Source organism: Theobroma cacao, chromosome 3 (assembly GCF_053813885.1).
Source record: "Theobroma cacao isolate CCN51 chromosome 3, ASM5381388v1, whole genome shotgun sequence".
Lineage (NCBI taxonomy): Eukaryota > Viridiplantae > Streptophyta > Magnoliopsida > Malvales > Malvaceae > Theobroma > Theobroma cacao.
In genome coordinates, this window is record NC_142641.1 from 37,597,435 (window position 1) to 37,620,475 (window position 23,041).

A 23,041-nucleotide genomic window follows, 5' to 3' on the forward strand; every position below is an offset into this window, starting at 1 on the left:
GTCAAACAACCAGAATCAATGTTAATTTCTCCCTGCCGCAAAATGAAATATGGGATGAAGCTTCATGTGCATGGCAACTCAGTAGAGAGGCTCACTCTATGAGATTGTTTATACCAGTTGAAAATAGTTGCAAGACAACTAATATTTCAAATTGCTTTGCTCCACCATTTCCACTCTCGGAAGCAATTTCTGCTATTGAAATAGTGCGAAGGAGGAGACGAGGTCTCTGTATTGGAGACAGAGCTATAGAAGGGAAATAATTCTTCATTATTAATGGGGGATCGCGTCCACCTTTTTTCAACACTATCAAAAAGCAGCTGATGAGAAGAAAGGATTTTCTGCTCCCTTTGTCATCTTCTTTTCCTTTTTCCTTCTCTCCTATCTATGGGATTAGAAATACAGCAAATAGTCCGACCCTTTCGAAGTATATTACCTAGGTGCCAACCAATTATGTTAAATACTTGACACAATCAAGGATTTCAATGTAACACTTTGAGGGCAGCAAAAAATAGCAAGATGGGCCAAGTTAAAAGCCAAAATATTTTTTTACTGCTGCCATTCACTTGGGAGGCAAGAGTGCAAATAATCAAAAATAATAATAAAGCCAAACATGAGGAAGTGTTATTCACTTGTTTGTAGCTTAGATACATGCAATGGAATTCCTATCTCTATTAGAAACAGCCTGCTTCAAGCTGCTGAGACACACTACGCATGGTTGGTCGAGATTGGGGATTGGCATGTGAACATAAGATAGCAAGGTTTAACATGAACGATAATTCATCTTCAAGTTTTCGGCCTATAGGAGGAGAGAGACGAGGATCTAAGACATCTGCCAAGCCGATTCTTGGATCAGAGAATGAATGTAGATAGGATATAAGTTCCCCAGGATGCTTTCCCATCAGAACTTCTAGTGCCAAAACACCAAAGCTGTATGCATCGCATTTTTCGGTGACTGCCATAGAGTAAGCAAGCTCTGCAGCAACAAACATTCTTTGAATGAGGATGGGAATTTCCAATTATATTTTGCATTGAATACAGATTTAGTAAATAAAACAAGATTCATCAATAGGTATAGAAAATGATCCTCTAAGTTATAACGATGCTGCTGCTAAGGCCTGCTTGCAGTTTCCTTCCAAGCCAAAACACAATGATCAAGAGTTTCTCCTTAATTTTAAGAACAGTTCATTGCCACATAAATATGCCACTAAAAATTATTAGAAAACATACTGCTATTATGAGCATGGAAGTTTTAAAAATGGGTTTCCCCAAATCAGTAGAGATTAAGTGTACATGGCTCAGAATTCCTAGATCATCAATAGTCAAATTCAGAGAGACTAAAAGAGAAAGGGATAGTGCATGCAGGTTACCTGGGGCAACATAGCCATACGTTCCTGCAACTGCTGTCCAGTTGGATGAATCATGAGTCAACAACCTTGCAGTGCCAAAATCCGATACACAGGCCTCAAATTCAGAGCTCAGTAAGATATTCTTGCTCGATATGTCTCGATGAATTATTGGTGGAACACAATCATGATGCATATAAGATAGAGCATGAGCTACCCCTTTAATAACTCGAATCCTTTTCGTCCAGTCTAATTCCTTGGCTCCGACATCATTGCTCAAGATCTTAGCCAAGCTTCCCCTTTCCATAAACTCGTACACCAAAAAAAATTGTCTTTTTTCAGAACAAAACCCGTAGAGCTTTACGATGTTTCGATGCCTTATCTCTGTCAGAGCTGCAACCTCATTCTTGAAACTTTTCACCTCCCCAATCTCCATCTCATCATGGGAACTCAACTTCTTAACAGCAAATACTTGACCATCTGGCATTTCTGCTTTATAGACTTTTCCAAATCCTCCCACTCCAATGCAGCACGTCTCATCAAAGTTCTTTGTAGCTTCAAGAATGTCTTTGTACATGAATTTCCCATTAAAATGCCCTAGTGAGAAAAGATTTTCCCGCTTTTCTCTGCCCTCAATTTGGGACTGATTTACTGATCTCCGATGGCGAAATGCTAAAATCCATATGCAAACAATTAAAAAGATTGATATACTTGCCAAAGAAGCAACAACAATAACAACAACCTTTTGTTTATCATTTCCACTTTTCTTCTCTGTCGATGTGGGACTGCAAGGTTTTAAACCTTCTCTTTCACCGCATAGATCTTTGTTCTTGCTAAAAGCCTCTGGTTGAGCTGACCGAAAAATGTTGCTGTTGGGAAGAGGACCCTCCAAGTTGTTGTATGAGAGATTAACAGCCACCAAGCTCCTCAAGTTGCTCAGTGAAGAAGGAATTTTACCAGTGAGATTGTTGTGGGAGAGGTTTAAGTTTTCCAAAGTTGTAAGCTTCCCAAGTTGTGAGGGTATCTCTCCAGAGAGTGAGTTATAACTGAAATCTAGTATATCTTGTAAGGCAACAAGATTACCAATTTGATATGGAATTGTTCCATTCAAGTGGTTTTCGTTCAAACGTAAATTCTGCAGCTTGAAGCAATCCCCCAACTGATATGGAATGGGCCCTCTGAGCATATTCGTTGAGAGGTCTAGAGACTGTAAATTTGGCAGTCCTCCAATTCCTGCAGGTATCGGGCCTGAAAGCTTGTTATCTTTCAGGCTTAAGGACAACAATTTCGATAATTTTCCAACTTGTGCAGGAATGATTCCTGAAATTTGGTTGGAAGAAAGGTCAAGCTCCATTAATTGGTTCAACTGAGTAATCTCATCTGGGATCTTTCCACGTATCATATTTCCGGCAGCATTCAGCAGTGTCAAGTTCAGACATTCTCCCCAATTTGGCGAGAGTTCACCACTCAGTTTGTTGTAACTTAAGTCAATATATGTGAGGTTCGGGTACACACCAAAATCTTGGGCTATGTTTCCTGTAAGTTGATTATATTCGAGCCGAACTCTATACAAGGTCTTGCAATTCTTCAGGCTCTTTGGGATAGGACCGGAGAAGTTGTTGAAGGATGCACTGAAATTGACAAGCTTTCCACCTCCACAAACTTCTGGGGGCAAGTGACCACTGAAGTTGTTCTCAGCCAGATGGAGAACTACTAATGAGGAAATATTTCCCAACTCTTCCGGTACAAAACCAGATAAGTGGTTTATGTGCAAATACAGGACAGTTAACTTGCTTAAAGTTCCAAAACTAACAGGAATGTTACCTGAAAGTTGAAGACTGGAAAGCCGTAGAACAGTTAAACTGCTCAAATTACCCAAAGATGGAGGGATAGGCCCATAGAAATGACTCCCATCCAAAGCTAGTAGAGACAGATGCTGCAAATTCCCTATCTCATCAGGAATTCTGCCACTAAGCAGAGTATCTTGAAGGAGAAAACGTTTGAGACTAATGAGGCCAGTTTTTGATCGACTAGTTCCATCCGGGAATAAACGCGGGTCTAGTTCACCCGTTATGTTGTTTCGTGAAATGTCAAGCTCGTAAACTTGAGTGAGATTGGCAAGAGAGACCGGAAGCTCGCTGTTTAAAGAATTTGTGGAAAGATCAAGGAACTGGAGTTTCGAAAGTAAGCCTATGTTGGACGGTATTTTTCCGGAGAGCTGGTTTACCTTGAGATCAAGCCGAAGAAGGTTTGGGAAGGAAAAAAAATCCAAGTTTTCAACGGTACCCTTCAAACCTGTGTATGCTAGATTTATTGCAATAACATTTCCTGCATTATTGCAGGTTATTCCACGCCATCTGCATGGACTTTGAGTAGAAGCATTGGCAGAAGCTGGAGTGACCCATGACTGCAGAATAGATTGATTACCGAGACTTTCTTTCCATTTGAGAAGGGCCTCAGCTTCTCTATTCGGCACTGAAATGGCATTGCAGGGCAATGCCAACAAAGCTATGAAGAGAGTAAGAGATAGATACTTTTCTTGGTAATTAGCCATAGTTCACGAGGGTTTTTTTTTTTTATCTGGTGCTGCTACTCAATGGCATGATTTGCTTATGGCTTATAAGTGGATTAACATTTTAACTCTTGGCTTCTTACCAACCCTTCACGTTGACAAAGTTACGTTCCGATACGTATATCTTCTTCAAGGTAATGCCCATAGTGATTGACAATTGAAGATGGAAAGTGGGAACAGGAACAGCCAAAGTTGAAAATCCAGCCCAGTTGAAGAAAGGCCTAAAAACAAATGGATGATACAAGAAGGAAGGGTATCGGTTGCTTCGAATGGACATCTTCTGTCCCCAGTTTGTGCCCCTCTCTCAGCCCCGCATATTAGATTTTGCCACGTTGCATAATTAACGTTGACGTTAACCTTCCCTTAGAAAATTTCTCCCAACTCAATACTTGATTTTTTTGTCTTCTCTTGTCTGGTTGATGGTGTGTTTTTAGAGTTTGGTTGCTTCAAATCCTGGTGGGAAGTTACCGCACTTTTACAGTTTCAGATTGGATCTTTTGATTTTTTGTTTGCTTGCTTGTTTTCTGCCTCTTTGGTTCTCCTACGATTGCCATGTTGATCTCTACCATCTTGATTTGTCTTCTTTTTTACTGAATTTTAATGCGGAAGTCGGCATTGCTGCATTGTTTTTGTTTGCAGCAGCTATTTGGTGTTTAGGTTATTTTTGGGATGATTTTATCTTTCTGTTTTCGCCGTGATAACCGATGCTGGCTTTTTTGGTTTGATGAGAGAAACTCAATTTTTGGTTGAGTTTGATGGTTAGTCGGTAGGTTTGTTTTGTTGATGATTGTTGTCATGTTGTGCATAAATAGATTTGTGCATGTTCTATTTTGTATGGCAATGTACAGATATTTTGGATTATTTTTATCTAAGTTGATGGAAAGGGTAGGGAATACAAGTTTTATTTTCCATCATCTTTTGTTCAATGACCGGGATAGGGTTTTCTTTTTTGTTATTTTAAAAAGAGTTTTGGAGGGATACGTTTCATTAAAAGAGGAGGGCATATAGACCAATAGTGCGGTCCTGTTTTCATTGTTCTCAAAGCCAAACTTGTTTCTAAGATTACTGGTAAGAAAGAAGAGCTTGCCGTTAAACGTAAAAGGTTTATTTTTCTTTAATTATGCTGCGTCGTAACATTTTATTAGTGGGGCAAAGAGACGGTAGAGACTTTAGGGTAGAAGACTTTTAGGGTAGAAGATTTTTATTCGTTGAGTTTCTTCACAACACGTGATTATAACGTTCCGGACAGGGTATACATACGAGCTTCCTGAAAAGCGGCTTGACTCAGTCCAAAAAAGTTTTGCTTGTCTCCTGCCCCATAGATGACAAACCAAAGACAGCCTAATGCTTCCTGAAGTTCCCCGCAACTAATTAGAACGATTGTCTTAAAAAAATCACATAAATTCAAACAGCTAGGAGAGCTATTAATCATTATTCCTTAAACAGTGTTTTTCTCTCACAAAAGCAATGCTTTAAAATCCGCGCAACGTTTAACAATGATTAAACTTCCATTCCGTACTTAAGTTAGTTTTCATTTTGTTGTTATCCTTCGTTTAAGATTTAAGCCTAAGTATATGCTTAGTTTAGTGGCTGATAGGAGAAGATTCAAAAATTGGATAGGTTAGTAGGAAAATCTGTCTTGTAAAAATCAAGTCTCATGTATCCATGACTTTAGTTTTAATTTTGTACTGGTTTACAAAGTTTTATTTCTTGAATTTTATATGTTTGGAAAATTACATGAGTATATTTTCTAAGAAATCAAATAGAAGTGATTCCGAGTTTCTTAAATAAAGTTATGAATTTCTTTTTCTTTTTCTTTTTGTACAGATTGCAGAAGTTGTCTAGCAGTAATGCCAGGGGCAATTTCAGAAATTTTCTACACTTTTCTTGCTGATTTAGTCTTGGGCTTTGTATGGATGGAAAGTTTATCAACTATAGTTTTCAATGCAAGAAACGGATTAAGATTTCGATTTTTATAGTTTAAGATGTAGGCATTTTAGTGAGTAGTCTGTAAGTTGTTCAAATTGTTGTTTAGGAGATTGAATATGTGATTTGGTTGATATAATGTTTGAAGAACAATATTTATTTGTCAATAATTTATAAATTTAAAAAATTATTTATTTGAATATAATGATTCTTTAACCATTTTGAAAGCATTATTAATTTATTAACTGTTCTTAAATGATTTATATGATATATAAAAAACAATACTTGATTTGACAAGATGTGCCTGATTATACTTATTTATATTTTGCAATAACTAGAGGTAAGAACTTTAAAATTTTTGGGAGATAGGAAATTAAATTAGAAAGATTATTTTAGTATTAAGACATTATTAACTACGTCGAGACTCTTATTATGCACAATTGATATTTGAGTTTTTATTTTATTTAATTTCGTATCTTGGAGATTGTAGATGGAATATAATAGTTTATATAGGTGAATATGATTTAAAAAATTATCAATATAACTTTAATTGAGAACTTTTATATGAATAATAGATAAAAAAGTTTCATATCACTTTGAAACATTATATCAAGATAATATTATCGTATTATATCTCGATTTCGAAACGTCGCAACAAATGCCCCGAACATCCACATGTTGAGCTAAAAGGCCTCAAGGCTTAGGCATTGAACCACAAGAACTGCCAGAGCAAAGTAACTACATAATTTTAATATCATACGCTAAAATAACATTTTCCAACATGTAGAAGCGATTACATGCAACCTCGTCTATTTTTGGCATAATTGTGTCCTACAGGAACATCCGTCTATTGCCCGGACGTCAACGATAATGGTGGCCCCTGGGATCATCCGCTCTGTCAGGTTTAGATACGAGACCCCTACCCTTTTCATCTGTGAGAACAAGAGTGAAAACAAGTGTCAGAAAATCCATAACCTTTTACAAATATAAGTATGGAAGTTCTTCAAAGTTAAAGACCAAGAAGACAGGTAGACTTACAAGATGAATGAAGAGTGGAAGACCTTGTGACGGCATCCCTTGACGCCATCGCCGAAGATAAGAGGAGCAATATTACAATGAAGAGAACCGCCCATTGTGATAAACACGTCTTAGAAGCCATTTTTCTGATTCACACAGATATGTTTACACCAAATCATAATATATATATAGGCCTAATTACCTAGAAGTTTTCCTTCATTTTCTTTATTAATTTGAGGTCTTTTCAATTAGAAGATTTTGATGGTAAAAATTCAATAACTTGTGAGACTTTTGCTTCAAAGAAAAAAAGGAAACACAACAGACTTTTCCATCAAAAATGAACAGTTGATCATAATTGTTCAAGGTTAACAAGGTTACGTTCCAATAAGTATAGTTTCTTCAAGGTAATGCCCATAGTGATTGGCAATTTAAGTTGGAAAGTGGGAACCGGAGCAGCAAAAGTTGAAAATTCAGCTCAGTTGAAGAAAGACCAAATAACAAATGGATGAGAAAAGAAGGGAGGGAATTGGCTTTAACTTTGGTCAAAATATCTCAACAATCTTTGTATTCATGCATTTATTTTATTTTAATCTCTCAACTCAAAATCGTAATAATTTAATTTTTTAATTTTAAAAATTATTTTAATTTAATCCCTCTAATATTTTTCTTCCAACATTATTCTTTACAGAGCTGATGTCATTACTGAAGTGGCGTTGATATGGCACCGTTTACTGACGTGGCATGATAAGAGGGTGCCATATGTCTCTTTCTTATTCTTGTTTTCTCTAAAAATATTATGTGCTTATTAAGTTTCAAATCCAAAACCTCATGTAAGGACCATAAGCTTTTTGAACATTTACTCTAAACCCTTACCTTTGTTTATATATTACTTTTGTTTCTTTTCTTCTTTTATTTTTCCTTCTTTCTCTTTTTTCTTTCTCCCTCCTCTCACCTTCTCCCTTAAGGATCAACTGCCGATCACTGAACACCGCCATCGATCACTGGTCATCAATTATCGAACATCGATCATCAGTTGACAATCACCTCACATACCATGCCATGACCGTGACTAGTGACCATCAACTGACCACCAGCGGTGACATTCAATGACTGGCGGCCAATCTTTAAGGGAGAAGGTGAAAGGCGAGCGAAAGAAAAAAAGGAGAAAAAAAAAGAAACAAAAGAAGAAACAAAACAAAAGCAATAAAGCTAAGGGTTTAGAATATGTGGTAAATAGTTTGTTGTTTTTATATGAAATTTGAGATTCGAAATTTAACAAGCACATAATATTTTTAGAAAAAATAAGTAAAAGACACGTGTCACTCTTTTATCATGTCAATGTCAAATTGATATGATATTACCACGTCAGTATTTTCAATTCACCTCACATTTCACATCAGTAAATAGTGTCATGTCAGCATCACGTCAACAATGGCATCAGCTCTATACAAAGTACTTTTGAAAGAAAAATATTAAAAAAATTAAATTGAAATAATTCTCAATTTTTTTTAAAGAAAACAAGAAAGAGCTTGTCATGCCACATGTCACTTTCTAAACATACCATGTGGCATGACATGGATGGGAATGTGATACGTGGTGTCTTTCTTGACATGTCATGTCAGCAAGTGATGTAACGTGACGTCAATAATGACATCAGCTCCATATAAAATAATTTTAAAAGAAAAATATTAAAAAGATTAAATTAAATAATTTTTAAAATTAAAAATTAAATTATTATAATTTAAAATAAAAAATACATACAAATAGAAACTATTGAGATATTTTAACTTTTAATTTTCTTGGCAGCACGCCACTATTACGATCCTGAGAGGATATGTATACTAGCTTCCAAAAAAGCGGCTTGACTCAGTCCAAAAAAGTTACGTTCCTCCCCTACTGATAGATGACAAACCATCGACAGCCTAGCTTCCCAAAAAAGAAGCTTGACTTAGTCCGAAGTGAAGTGATCACGTTAATTTGAAATGCTACTTGCCTTATGTTTCTATAAGTAATTTTTTGGAAAAGTATTTGATGAAATTTTAGTATGTAATAGATGTATATAAAAAGATATTTCATTTTGATAATATTAAAATAAAAACATTTAAGACATATTTTTAATATAAAAAATTACATATAATCAAACAGAATATATTTAAAATTTAATAATCTATCAACAAGAACAATCAAAATTTAAAATAATATTTTTTTAAAACGCATCAATCTTCATACAAAGTTAACTAATTTACAAAAAATCTCAATAAACATTCTTGCTAGACAGACCTTGCTCTAACTATACATCAATACTTAAAAAAAAAAATCAATTTATTTATTGATCTTGATTTATTGACCAAAATAAAAAATTGTCATCAATTTTTAAATTAAAACAGAAAAATCTACGTAATTTTAATTTCATAGACTACATATATTAACCACAACATTTTCCATCATTTAGAAGTGATTACATGCAACTTTGTTTGATTTTTTGCATAGTTGTGTCCTATACGAACATCGGTCTAATTTTCGGAGGTGTACAATAATTGTGTCCCCAGGGACCACCCGCTGTGTCAGATTCAGACATGAGACGCCCATCCTCTGCATCTGTAAGAACAAGAGCAAAAACAAGTGTCTTAAAATCAGGAAACTTTTACGACTTCATCATAACGTTTGCCGAGTAAGTACTGGAAGTCTCCAAAGTAACAGACCAAGAAGACAACTACACTTACAAGATGAAAGAAGGTTGGAAGACCTTGTGACGACATCCCTTGATGCCATCGCCGAGGATAAGAGGAGGAGCATTACAATGAAGAGAACCTCCCATTGTGATAAACACGTCTTAGAAGCCATTTTTCTTGATTCAGACAGACTGTGTTTACACCAAATTATACTACACATAGACCTAATTACCTAGTAGTTTTCCTTCATTTTCTAAACAACTAATTTGAGGTCTTTTTCGATGAGAAGATTTTGGGAGCAAAAATTTAATAAATTGTAAAAATTTTGCTCCAAGAAAAAAAGGGAACACGAAGACCTCTGCATCACTAATGACCAATTGAGCATAACTGTTTAATGTGATAATCAATATCATTTAATGATAATAAAAACTACTTCAAATTAAGAACATCACATTTTTTTTAAAAAAAATAAACAATTTAATTTATCCAAACAAATAAGAAGAATAAACATGCTAAAAGAACTACCTAGTAGTTTTCCTTCGTTTTCTTAACACAATTAATTTGAGCTCTTTAACAAATATTCAATAACTTGTAAGACTTTTGCTCCGATGAAAAATGAGAAATATAAAGAACTTTGCATCAATAACGATCAATTGAGCATAAACTATTTTCTGCAATAACCAGTATATGTTAATGATCATAACAACCACTTCAAATTAAGAAACTCACTTTTTTTTCTATTTGAAAAATGATCAATTGCAACTTTATAAAAAAATTAAAAAAAAAAAGGGAAATAAACCTACTAAAATGGAAACTACCTTGTAGTTTTCCTTTATTATCATTAACATAATTAATTTAAGGTCTTGTTTTATATATAAGAAGATTCTGAGAGTCAAATTCAATAACTTGTAAGATTTTTGCTCCAATAAAAATAAGGACACACAAAAACCTTTGCGTTAATAATGACCGATTTGACCATAATTATTTAACATAATAATCAATATATGTTAATGATGATAGACACTGCTTCAAATTAAGAACATCACGTTTTTTTTTATTTTAAATGTGCAATTTAATTTATCCAAAAAAGTAAGGAAAATAAACTTGCTAAGAAAGAAACTACCTAGTAGCTTTCCCCATCAATTACGAAGAGATAAAAACACAATCAATTAATTTTAAAAAAGTTTTATCTATTGTCTCAAAAGAATTTTCCCTCGCTGACTATTACAGCAATACACTGTTACTCCAATTTTTTCCATAAATTTGGAAACAACATATTTATTAGTGCCTCTCAGAATCCATGGCCATGAATTAGCGTCTCCACTTCGGAATTTTTTTCAACCAAAAAACCCTTTTTCAATTTTGCGTTCACATTAAACATATATATATACGTATGCATGTACTTCATTTTGCAGGCTAACTTGAAATGATTTTGCACAAATTTATGGGTTATATAAGCATTGAATCCAGAGCCTGAAGCCAGAACCCGCTGTTCGCAACCAATCTCCCAAACATAATCCTGCAACAATATCCCAATAGTTGTTCCAATATATGGCTACTAACCGCGATTCTAAGCCAAGTCACTTAAGTGCAAGCAATTTAAACCAGAAACGATTCTTGACTATATGCTTAGGCCCTGAGTCCCAAGTTCTTAATATTAAGGCACCCACTCCAAGAGCTCACTTCAGAATCACACTAAAACATGATCAGTTTTACGGATCACATTATGAAGCTGCATTAGCAATTTACCATACAAATAATATATCAATCCAGCTCCACTCGAATGTGATTTAGAAGCATGTGGTCTACAAAGCTAGATCTTACACTAGGTAATTACAGATATAAAGTATTGTACCTTAAGTTTAAGAAACTATCCTGGTCAACAATTTCTAGACCATCACTAGCACAATAATTTACACAATTAAGGCATGAGACAAAGAACACTATGACACAGGGATTCAGTTCATAAAATTTTCATCGTTAACCTCAGTAATCATGGTTAACAGATGAGTTGACTCCAATGTGCTCACCACAACCTCCTGGAAAGTGGTTTCACTTGTTTTTTCATTTGTGGCTGGACACACTGGCAATCACCTGCTAGGCTTAGATGCAACAGTCCTCTGGACAGTGGAAACACCATCGACAAATTTTGTCCGGAAAAGAACATTGGCATTATTAAACATGCCCTCTTTCAGTGAAACAACAATAAACTGCAAGACACAAAAACAAAGCTCAACATGAGACCTATAGCAAATTGGGCCATAATAGATTAAATTTTATGTAAGATTTATATATTTTGAACATCTCTTATTACTTTATGGAAACTAGGCATATTCTTCCAGCATTACATGCACTGTAGAGCATTGTGCATCACCATTGGACAATTACAGGACATTGTGATTACATGCAGTACCTATAACTTACCACATTTATGTATCCCGTGGTCCCTAATGAAAACCTCTAAGCATCTTTCATCAGACACCAATGTTGATATAATTTCATAATAAATAGAAACTAATCATTGTCAGCTTCTAGATTTATTATGTAGGTTCAGTCACGGTAATCTACCATCAGAAAAACAGAGTAATTACCAGCCAACACCTCAAAAAATGATTGCATTCCCCGAGAGAAAACTAATTATCAATGAAATATACTTTAAAAGATAAATATATCCCCTATCAATGAAATATACTAATTATCAATTGATCTGATGACCTAGTTGAGCTGTTTGTTTCCCCTATAGGTTTGGAATGGGGAATGTTTGTTTAGGAATTTGGTGTTAGGGGCTTTGGTTCTGTTCATCGTGTAATTTTCAGAGTTATGCCATCTCTAGGATGGAGCATAGGTCTTAAAATTACAGTTCTTTTGTTTTTTCAAAGGAGTTTAACCATTGGTTACTCCTTTTAATGAATTATCTAACTTTCAAAAATAAAAAAAAAGATAAATATATCCCATGTTCTCACTATTGAACTTTTCAGAGTTCATACCAACAGACCCAACTGCAGCTATATTTGAAGGCAGCGGAGGAGTTGACAAGCTGTGTTAATTCCATGCCTACGCAACTAAATATTTCCATTGAGGTTCTAAATGGCATAGTTATGTACAATATTATCTGCAATATGCCTGAGACAAATCCTTGAAAATGTTGATATTCTTTTGGCGAAACCTATGACTCCAGAAAGCAGGAATTTCAGGAAGGAAAAAAAAGGCATGGCAGGGGCCAAAGAATTATCAAACCTGAGAGTGTGGAAAGTGGGCTTTAATCATTCTCCCTATGTTCTGAGTGTGGCTTAGATCAAGAGCTGCATCAACCTGTTGCATACATCATAAAGAAATTAATCACTTTGGCAGTCATTTCATGAAAATAATTTACTGAAAACAATAAAAGTACAATATTAAAATGTAACTGTGAAGTCAACTTTCCAGGAACTAAAGACCTTAAAAATAGAATACATTGATCAAACACGAAATATTCAGAAATTATTTTGAAGTCCAGCTTGTCTAAATCATCTTTCTATATCAGGCTACAACTGCCTATTTTCTAGTTTCATGTTGTTACAATGTCTTTATAATTTTCAAAAAATATAGCATAATAACTCCAAAAACCTTCTATGGACTTGCAGAGGGTTAATTATGAAGATGCCACTTGGAAATCACAATAAAACTAACCAAAGCAGGCTTAACTAAACATATCAGCAAGACCAACTAAAAGGAGGACAGAAAAATATCTAACTTTTAAACTATATTAGAAGCAATCAAACTCAAGTATTTCAATGGAATCATTTATTCAAAAAATGAACCTTACCATCCAAAAAAGAAAATCAAACAATGAACCCTATTGGTTTGGTATGTGTGCAGTTGGTTGAGTGGACAGTAGAGTCAAGTGGGAAAATAAAAAAAAACCAAGCATACCTCATCAAGTATGTAAAGTGGAGCTGGCTTAAACAGCAGCAGAGCCAAGATTAGAGAAAGTGCCAGTAGAGACCTTTGACCTCCACTCAGTTCAGACAAGGACTGTTTCCAAACACCTCCGAATGCAACACAGACCTCAAGACCATCTAAGACGCTGCTTCCTTCTGGTGGTTCTAGCTTTGCCATGGTTCCAGGCAACAAGGTAGAAAAGATGGACCCAAAGTCACTGAAGAAAGAGGGAATTATAAAGAGAAAGCAAAATTAACTTTCAGAAACCCCAAAACCAGAAGAACCATCAGAGAGATGGAACATATCATCTAAAAGAATGAGATTCAAACACTAAGTAAATTGAAGAAAAACCAAAGAACATAACAGAAAATAACCCTTACTTGTTAACTTTGACCCAAGTGACCTTTAGTGTTTCTTTCTTCTTCTCATCTAGCTCTTCAATTGTCTTCTTAATTTTAGATTTGTCATTCTAGGCATAGACAATATAGGATAAGGAAGAGTCAAATGAAAAATAAAATGTTAAGACAGATTGAGAGTAGCCAACCTCCACAGTGTTTTTCTTGGACATCAAATCATTATACTCATCTTCTGCTTTCTCGAACATTGCCATCACTTTTTTGTTCACTCTTTTTTCAAGGCTTCATGAGAAGGGGAGCCAAAAAGATATTCAGATCAAACAAAGGAAAAGTGAGCAATCACCTCTCATATTAGTAGAAAATGATTATTATGGCATTGTTCTTGAGTATATGAATGTGAAAATATTGCAAACAAAAATTATTTAACTCTGCATACCCTGATTGTTCAGCTTGAAGTTTGTCAAGTTCTTCCCTGGCTTTATGAGGATCACGGGATGCAAAATCATAATCCGTCCCACCTCTGCCAAAAAGTTGCCTTTCAGTAGCAATCCAGGCATGCTTCTCAATCAGTTTGTCTACTTTCGTAGAGCAATCTTTCTGTTCCATCTCCATTTGCTTTACCTAAAAGACAAAATTAAAAGTTGTATTTCGCTGCCTCAAGTTATAGGACACCTACGCAGCTGAATAAATAAACTTACCTCATTTTCCAACTTTTTCCTCTCAAGCTTTATTTCACTAAGCTTCTGCTGAAGTTTTTGCTGCTCCTTAAGAATGCTGCTAATTTGAGAATCACACTCCTTCATCTTTAAACGAATAGAATCCAACTCAGATTGCAATTGATCACGATTTTTTTTTACAGAACCAACCTGCACCAGAGAGCATGCAGAAATGAAGTTTATACCACAGAGTTAAACAAGACAGGAAATCTGCCAGTACCTTGGCTATTTGTTCTTCTACTTCCAAATTGACATTGTTAACTTGCGTTCTCAAAGAGGCCAATTGACTCTCTAAAGATGCTTGTTCTTGTATGACTGCTTCCCGTTCCATAACAATTCTCTCTCTTTCATTTTCATGCCCCTAAAAATATGCAACAGCAGTCCCAAGAAGTGAATTAGCCAAAATAAACTTGTTCTACATCTGGACACAAAAGTAAACCAAAATAGTGAAGCTTTCGAGAGGAAAAACATTTATCAATCACAAAAACAATAGTTATTAGGACTGGACCGGACAATGACCCATTCAAAGTGTCAAGTTTCAAGTCACCAATTCAACTGTCAAGTCAATTGGGTCAATCATCAGGTTATAAAAATAATTCATATTCTAAATAAATTCATAAATTAGGTGAAAATAATTCAAAAACTTAGATAATTTCATAATTGAAACTTATGGCATAATATAGTAAAAAATTACAAAATAAATTACAAAAACTAATTTGTAATTAGCCATCATTCTCATTATATAATCAACTTCAAATTCAAATTCAACATAGTAATTCTCAAATACCCAACAATATTAATTTAAATAACCAAACTAAAGTTATAAAGTTATAATTAATAAGTTACATCATAAATGCAAATTTCAAAATTTAAAATCTAAAGTAAACAACAGTAAAATTTTTCAGTTTTAAAAGTTCACATCACACCAAATTCAGTCAATATCCATAGATGGCCAATGACTTCTCATAGAACTTCAATTGGTGCCATTATCTGGCACTGGTGCATTGTTTCAAGTTGAGGGCTCAGTGTCAAGGTTCCCAACAGAAGACATATGATGCATGATAGTTATCAAAAGATCAAAAAAGAAAAAATTGAAAGAAAAACTTATATTGAAAATGAAAAGCTTAGTATTACCCTTCACTTTAAAGACCCAAAAAGGGACGTTGAGACATAGGAAGAACTAGGCCTTAGCAAACTTTCATGTCTTCTTTTTTTTTTTGGTTTTTCTTGAAAGCATACTGTGTTTATGTTTAACTTTCTTTTAGTTTTTACTAGTTTTTAGATTTTTTAGTTTGTAATTGTAACTTATTTTTACTATCCATGATTTATATTTAAAAACTAAATTGATTATGGTCTTTAGGTCATTTTAATAAGTTTATATTCAACTTGTCCGGGTCATCAAAACCCACCCAAGACACCAGTTTTCCTATTGACCTGCAGGGTCAAATCAGTGCTTTGTGCATTAATTACACAAACGGTCCAAAAACAAAACCAACCAAAGTGATGTCCCGAGTCACAGGATCAATTGGTTCGACCGTCTGATAGGTCTGTTTCTGATAACTATGGTGTCAATACCTGTAACCACATTAACTAAAATCCAAAAATATCTATAAACACAAACTCACCACAACTGCTTTCTATCTCAGATATCAAGTGAAAACAAAATGCTGCATAATAAGTTCAAACAACTTATCTCTTTGCTTCCTCTAAATCTCTGAGCTCATAAAAGACACTACAGGCATCACCATAAACAGTATTAGAATATACCTTCAGATCCTTTGAGGCTGACTGCATTCGAGCTTTTGTAGCCTTAATCTTTCTCTCCAAGTCTTTAAGTCTGCCCTCTCTATTATTATCATGCTCCCTAATTGATTTCTCAAGTTCCAAAACTGTACTAACATGCTTTTCATACAAAATCTCTTTTTCTTGAACAGCTGATTTTGCTTCTTGAAGTTCTTGCTCAATGCTCTTTACCATTTCTGCAAGCTAGTCGCATCAAACATACAAAAAATTAGAAATTTATCAAAAACTTGTTGGTACAAAAAGAGGCAGCATGATGACTTAAATGAGTTAAACCCTTTAGTCAAATGCAAAACCAAAAAGACAGAACTGCAAAACCTTATGATGCTCATTTTTCTCGGCCCTGTTCTGAAATAAGGAAAGGTCATGAACTTTAAGTTCTAACTGTGCTTTAAGGTCCATGAACTTTTTTTGAAGAGGCAGAAGGTCCGCCATCTACAAGAGCAGAAAAAGGAAGATAATAAACAATTGCAAACAGTGGAAAGTCAATTTATTGCATGTGCCTAAAAGCCACAAAGATAGGAACAAGCACTTAAATAGCAAGTCTAAATTCAAGAAAAACATAATACAATGGAACCTGAAAACAAGTAGAAAACAGAAATTATTAGAAAAATATATGTTTGAAAATTGGAATAATATAAGCGCTGAACCCTTTACATCAATAACTAAATCATAGGTCCAATTAGATAATAAAGATACCAAAGGATTGATTATGCACTAGGAAATCATAAATTTCCAGCCTCTGTAGTTGATGACACTGCAACAATATTTCCAAGAACGGATTCAAACAACAGAAACTACTCAGTTTAAGTTAATATATCATTAACTCAATAAAACTTTATAAAAACAAGTCTCCATGAAAATGTGAAATACAAATTTTGACAATGACTTCACAATTTTGGTTATCTATAAAAGCAAGGGTACAAAGTAGTGGTTTCTTTATTTCCTGGAAACTGAAAAGACAGGAATAAAAAAAAAAAGATATAGGAGTTGATACAAGACAAAAAAACAACTGTAAAAACAGTTATTCCACATCAGCAAATATCACTCCCTGTCCAAATTCTGACAGTCTTTTTCAGCAAATCAAGTAATTTTTCAACATCAGTAGTAGGGTCATTAAATGGTGAAATATGCTTTAGCGAGGACCCATTAATGATGTTTAAGATATAAGCTGGTGTGCTAAAGTAATATTATGCATCTAAATTTGAACGGAAGTGATATTTGTTGATGTGAAGAAACTATATCATACAATGCTTTCTCTAAATTGTTATATGAAGATATCACCAAAAATGCCATTAGATAGAATGACAAAAAGAGGTTATCAAGCTGATTCAGTGTTTTGAGAATAGAAATAGATACATTTTAGTTCATATATAACTAGTAAATATCTAATATCACACATACATTTGTATCTTACATAACATAAACTAACTATATATCTTTAGATTCAATCAGGCTGTTCACAAAAATAATGCAAAATGAAAAACGAAATATTTTCTTATTAAAATTAAAATCAGATTTAACTGAGATAGTAGTGACTATATTCATATGTCAACAACAATTTAGATAAGTAGATAATTCTTGCATGAATCTGATTAGCAAGAATAGACACATAAATGCACCACTAACAAACCAAATACAAAATAATATTTGATTCAATAAGCAAATTTTTCTAATTTAACCCTTACAATCATATTTGGGAAATAGAAGAGGATGCTAAAGCATTACCTTCGCTTCGATTTCAGATAACCTCTTCTGATGCACTGAAAGTTTTGATTCAGACTCTGCCAAATCATGAAGTTGCCGTAGCAGATCACCACCACCCCTGTGCATAGAGGTATCAATTTTCTAACATCTCTAATATTACAAAAAAAAACAGCTTAATAAACAACACCTCTAATTTCATTTTGTTAAAATTTTTTAAGCATCCAAGAGAAATAATTGCTCTCACCAACCCCATCCAAAGCAAAATAAAACTTCAAATTCAAAAAAAAAAAAGGAAAAGAATAACACATACATTCTACGAGAATGAACAACGATGGAATGCTAACACGCTAGTGATTTACCTGCGGCTTCCACCAGTCAAAAGACCACTAGGTTGAAATATGTCACCTTCAAGGGTGACACTTGGAGTGCGAATTTCCCGATTAAATGCAACCTATAAAATATTTGTTGGGTTGAAAACAAAAGAAACTATACATGAATTCACAGTACATGCAGTTTGCAGGAGATAAAAGATAAAGGGAAAATTTTGACATGAGCTGCAGCCAAAACAAGAACAGAACAGCCAAGTGTTTTACATTGTTGACATACCTCCTTTGCAGCATCAGTAGTTTTACAAACAAAAGTAGCACCAAATACATATTCCATAGCACTCTGCAATATCATTCAAATCTTTCAGCAAAAGACAGCATCATATAAAATAATAGTTACTAATATTTGCATTCCGACTACCTAAGAGGGTTCAAATGTTAATGTAGCTCAACTCAACTAATTTCTATGACTACAAGCACCACAAACAAATAGCAATAGCCATACATCAGAGATTGCCAATAGGCATCATGCAGCATGAGGTTTAAAATAATAAAGTAGCCTCATGAGAGCATACCTCCAATTCCTTATCATAACCAACCAATGAAAGTGCCAGCTTTGCATTCTCCTTCCCAACCTGCAAATTTCATGATGAAATCAAGAAACACAAATGGAAAGAGATTAGAAGATAACAAAAACAATAGAGTAAAGAAAAATACTAAAGGCAAAAGCAACAACTAACCAATCCAATAGCAGCCTGCTGAACCCTAGGGGGAACAGTATTAGGTTGGATTTTATTTAAAGGTATAATTGTTACTCTTCTTCGTAGATCACCATTCTGAAGCAGTTGTTTTCCAGTATTTTCAGTGTCAACAACCACATTAAATAACTTTCCACCTGCAGTAACCTACAAATTAATTTAAAGGGTTACCATATAAATTTGATGGTATGCTACATATAATATCTATTACACGCTGCCAACCTCTAAGGCTGTCATTGTCGAGCTATCCTTCACTTTTATTAGTTTTGCAACCACTCCTTTCACCTTTGACCTATCAAAATTTTTAACAGGATCACGATAAGTGAACTGAACATTTGCTAGCTGGGCTGAAAGATCCCGTACTCCATCTTTCAGCTTCTGGATGAGCTCCAACTCAGATGCACGGTCCTACAAAATTTGTCAGTTTAAACAATTTAGCCAAAAGAAAAGTTCAGACAGTCCACATTGGACAAGAAACATAGAAGGGAGAGCACTAGAACCTTTTGCAAAGCTTCCATCTGGCCTTCTTTGTATGGAAGAGATTCCAACTCAATTTTAATTTTTCCTACATCTTTTCGCCTGGAATTAAGCTCATTCTCCACATCAACTGCTTCTTCACGCTTTGACATTAATTGACGTGTTTTCTCCCCCAGCTCCTTTTCGCAATGGCTAATTTTTGTTTTCAGTTGTTTCAATTCTGTTTCAGCAGCCCCAACAGCAACCTTAGCATCACCTAGTTGATCCTCTAGGCATTTGTCCTCATTGCCACTACTCTTGCCAGCTAGGACAGCCTGCCACGTTAATCACAGCAACTTCCTCATAGCATTTGGTTTGCAAATGAATGCAAGAAATATAAAGTTTATGATTAACAAAGATGGCATGTGCAGGTATTTACCTGGTATTCCTTTTCATGCTCTTCCAAACTCTTGGAAAGATCCTCAACTCTCTTTTTAAGATCAGCTGCTCCTTCTTCACACTTTTGCACTGCAATGGCCTTCTCTTCTATAGACTGCCTCAAATCTTCAATATTTTGAATAAGCTAGAACACCAAAATGTGAAATCCAAATGATCTAAGTGAAAATAGCGAGAACAAAACACTAGAAAGCAGAGGAGGATACAGAGGAAAGAAATTGAAGAGAAACAGCGGAGCTTAGGGAAATATCAATAACCTTTTCAGCATTCTCTTTCTCACCCTTGAGAGTATCCTCTTTACTATTCAACACAGACACTTCCTGCACAAGATTTTTAGATAGCAAGTCTACTTCATCTGACAAGGTTTTAACTTCCCCACCCATAGTAGCTTCCTTGTCAGCTGTCAACTTCGATATGTTTGTCTCCATATCCTGAATTTCCACCTTCGTCCTTTCTGCACCATTATCAATTTCAGTAATCTTTGCCTTCACTCTTTCCACTTCACCAACAGCACTGTCTCTAATCCTCTCTGCTTGAACATACTCAAAAGCAACACAAAACCTTTTAAGTCTATCCAGCTCAGCATTCCCATTAGCCCATTGCATATACTGCATTCGTTCTTTTCTTAACTTCTCCAAAGCAGGCAGTATTTCCTGATCAAGAAGCTTATTAATCTCATCAACCTTACTCTGCTTCTTCTCAAGTGTTTTCAACGCAAACTCTTTCTTTGTTTCATACATTCTTGTCCCAGCAGCCTCTTCAAGCATAGATAAAATCTCGGGAGGTTTCATATTTAGAACCTTGGTGATCCGACCTTGCATTATGAGAAAATGTGGATTATTAACATTAAGTTGAACTGAATGGAAAAGGTTCTGTACTTGACTTGGCTGCGCGAGTTTTCCATTGATCAAATATTTGTTCCTTCCACCAACCACAATCTGCAGAGGTTTCGAATACATTTTCAATTTAAAAAGATAGAATTCCATGAAAGCATATAAATTAAAATTAAAGAAAAGTGACATTTTGCAACAATAATTCAAATTGAAACAAAGTCATAACTGAAATAAAAAAATAAAGATAATTATTTATTTATCACCTACTTGTCGAGTTACAGTGATCTCTGAGTGATCCTCGTAACCGAGTGGACTCCGGGATCTATCCGAATTATCGAAGATAATGGACACCGTGGCCTTGGTAATTCCGGCTTGGCCTTGCTTGTAAACGAGCTCCTGAAGATTGGCAGCGCGAACTTGCTGCAAATTTGTGATTCCTAAAACAAAGCAAATCGAGTCCAGAATGTTCGATTTGCCCGACCCGTTCAAACCCGTTATGGCATTGAAGAAAGGATCGAAACCAGGGACCACCGTCCTTGTCGCGTAGGATTTGAACCCTTCCAAACATATCTCCTTAATGTACATCGCGCCGTAATTGCAGAACTCAAGAAGGAAAACCCTAGAATTTGAAAGAATGAACCGTACAAAATCAAAGGAATCCCTAAGAATGGAGACAAACCGTATAGAAATGTAGATAAAGTAACTGCAGAGGGTACAATTAGCTTTACTTTAGTTGCCAAATAGACAATTCTTTTGGAGTTCTTGAGCCGTTGAGTGAGAGATTGAGAGCTATCAATTTAGAAGAAAAGCGAGCGAGTGAGTTAAAAGAAGGGTTTTCAGAGTTCGGACACGCCGGAATCGGATAACGGAAACGGTGTGGGAGATCAAAACCGTTAAGCCAGAAAATGTAAGACTTTGGAGGTTTTTCGGTTTTTTGAAAGTCTGAAAATTTGAGCGTTTGAGAGACGCTAACGTTTGGCGGTGATGAAAAAACGAAAAACCCAGTAGCGGGAAACTAATATGTACGATTTGTTTTCGAAATTTTACGGACGACACATAATAATGAATCCCTTGAGCCCAAACCATGGCCCAACTGGAAGGCCTTAGCGCTGAGCCTAGTTATTAGGTTTTGGTTCCGGCTGGCTTACAAGTTAAATTACCACGCATTATGTTCTTGCTAAATTATACCAGCCGTAATTTCTCTTTACATAAATTCATTACTAATATATAAAAATTATTTTACTCGGTGACTAAATTGCTAATATTAGGAAATAATGTTTGTTAAACAAGACAATCTATTTTACAAACATGGTAAATTGGTAATTAAAATAAACAAAACATTCAATTTTTTAAGTTAAGATAATTATCACTGTTAAAAACATTTAAAAAATAAATTGCTATAGAATCATAGTAAAATTTTAGCATTTCAACAAAATCTTAAATCTTATAAGTTTTTGGGAGGTTCTACGAAATTTTAAATCTTATAAACTTTGCTAAAAGGTAAGTCAGTTTAATGAATAGTTGACAGCAAATAAAGAGCCAAAACATTGTCCACTATTGATTCAATTAAGTCGGTAAATGTTCTAATTCTATTAACACCAAATTAAGTCTCTCTAAGAGTCTAACCCGCGCCGCACCACCTCTCTCTCTCTCTACCACGATGGTTCCTGGGTTTCTCTCCCGGCCTTCCATTCTCAAGCCGCAACTCCTAATCACTTCCCCTTAACCATAGAAAATTAGCTTGTTTTTGACGTCAACCAAACAAAATTAGCTTCTTTTAAACGCCACATTGCCCAACAATATAAAAACCTGTACCGTAGCTCACAAATTCTTAAATCTCAAATCTCATATATATTTTTTAAAAAAAAAAATTTGAGTTATCATGATTGATTTTCGTCTTCAAAATCTCTGTCAATCTCAGCTCATGAAAATTACAGCTGAAAAAGTCAAAATTATTGTAGAAGAATACTTCAAATTAAAAAACATAAACAAGGCTATCCAACAAGGGTTTGCAGCACATGACTTGAACCCAAATTAAAAGTAGTCCAAAAATACATTATTATCTATCTAATTCACAAGTTTTCATCCATATTAAGTATTTGTAAAAAGATGAAAATAGACGATACTAAAATTCTTTATTCGATTCTCTTTATCAAATATTGTTCTTCTGTTTCTATAACTG

The 23,041-nt window shown here is 34.8% G+C and overlaps 2 protein-coding genes and 1 long non-coding RNA gene across 3 annotated transcripts; all 3 read right to left on the reverse strand.

The window, feature by feature from the left end:
• Window positions 1-538: 538 nt before the first annotated feature.
• LOC18605344 (uncharacterized) lies at window positions 539-3,914 on the reverse strand. The gene is made up of 2 exons (XM_018117103.2): window positions 1,368-3,914; window positions 539-973 (listed from the first exon to the last, which is right to left on the reverse strand). The coding sequence occupies exons 1-2, from the start codon at window positions 3,895-3,897 to the stop codon at window positions 672-674; spliced, it is 2,832 nt and encodes a 943-aa protein (XP_017972592.2). The 5' UTR covers window positions 3,898-3,914; the 3' UTR covers window positions 539-671.
• Window positions 3,915-6,445: 2,531 nt separating this feature from the next.
• On the reverse strand, window positions 6,446-7,030 carry LOC18605345 (uncharacterized). Its single transcript, XR_001926996.2, has 2 exons — window positions 6,880-7,030; window positions 6,446-6,773 (listed from the first exon to the last, which is right to left on the reverse strand). It is a non-coding gene; the product is annotated as an uncharacterized LOC18605345 (long non-coding RNA).
• A 4,183-nt stretch (window positions 7,031-11,213) lies between these two features.
• On the reverse strand, window positions 11,214-21,818 carry LOC18605347 (structural maintenance of chromosomes protein 2-1). The gene is made up of 21 exons (XM_088804695.1): window positions 21,588-21,818; window positions 21,127-21,478; window positions 20,284-20,964; window positions 20,010-20,153; window positions 19,615-19,905; window positions 19,337-19,522; window positions 19,097-19,261; window positions 18,932-18,991; window positions 18,637-18,699; window positions 18,390-18,481; window positions 18,052-18,148; window positions 16,642-16,758; window positions 16,291-16,509; window positions 14,744-14,884; window positions 14,506-14,673; window positions 14,244-14,428; window positions 13,996-14,089; window positions 13,832-13,920; window positions 13,443-13,668; window positions 12,768-12,842; window positions 11,214-11,740 (listed from the first exon to the last, which is right to left on the reverse strand). Exons 2-21 carry the CDS (start codon window positions 21,442-21,444, stop codon window positions 11,621-11,623), a joined length of 3,531 nt encoding a protein of 1,176 aa, XP_088660821.1. The 5' UTR covers window positions 21,445-21,478; window positions 21,588-21,818; the 3' UTR covers window positions 11,214-11,620.
• Between the last annotated feature and the right edge of the window lie 1,223 nt (window positions 21,819-23,041).

Excerpts from the sequence above, each read along its gene's own strand:
- LOC18605344 (XM_018117103.2), bottom strand. The coding sequence starts at position 3,897 with ATGGCTAATTACCAAGAAAAGTATCTATCTCTTACTCTCTTCATAGCT. Across the intron at positions 974-1,367 it reads GTATGGCTATGTTGCCCCAG|AGCTTGCTTACTCTATGGCA; the intron begins GTAACCTGCATG and ends TTGTTGCTGCAG.
- LOC18605347 (XM_088804695.1), bottom strand. The coding sequence starts at position 21,444 with ATGTACATTAAGGAGATATGTTTGGAAGGGTTCAAATCCTACGCGACA. Across the intron at positions 20,154-20,283 it reads AGAAAGAGAATGCTGAAAAG|CTTATTCAAAATATTGAAGA; the intron begins GTTATTGATATT and ends TTGGTGTTCTAG. Across the intron at positions 11,741-12,767 it reads CCCACTTTCCACACTCTCAG|TTTATTGTTGTTTCACTGAA; the intron begins GTTTGATAATTC and ends TGTGTCTTGCAG.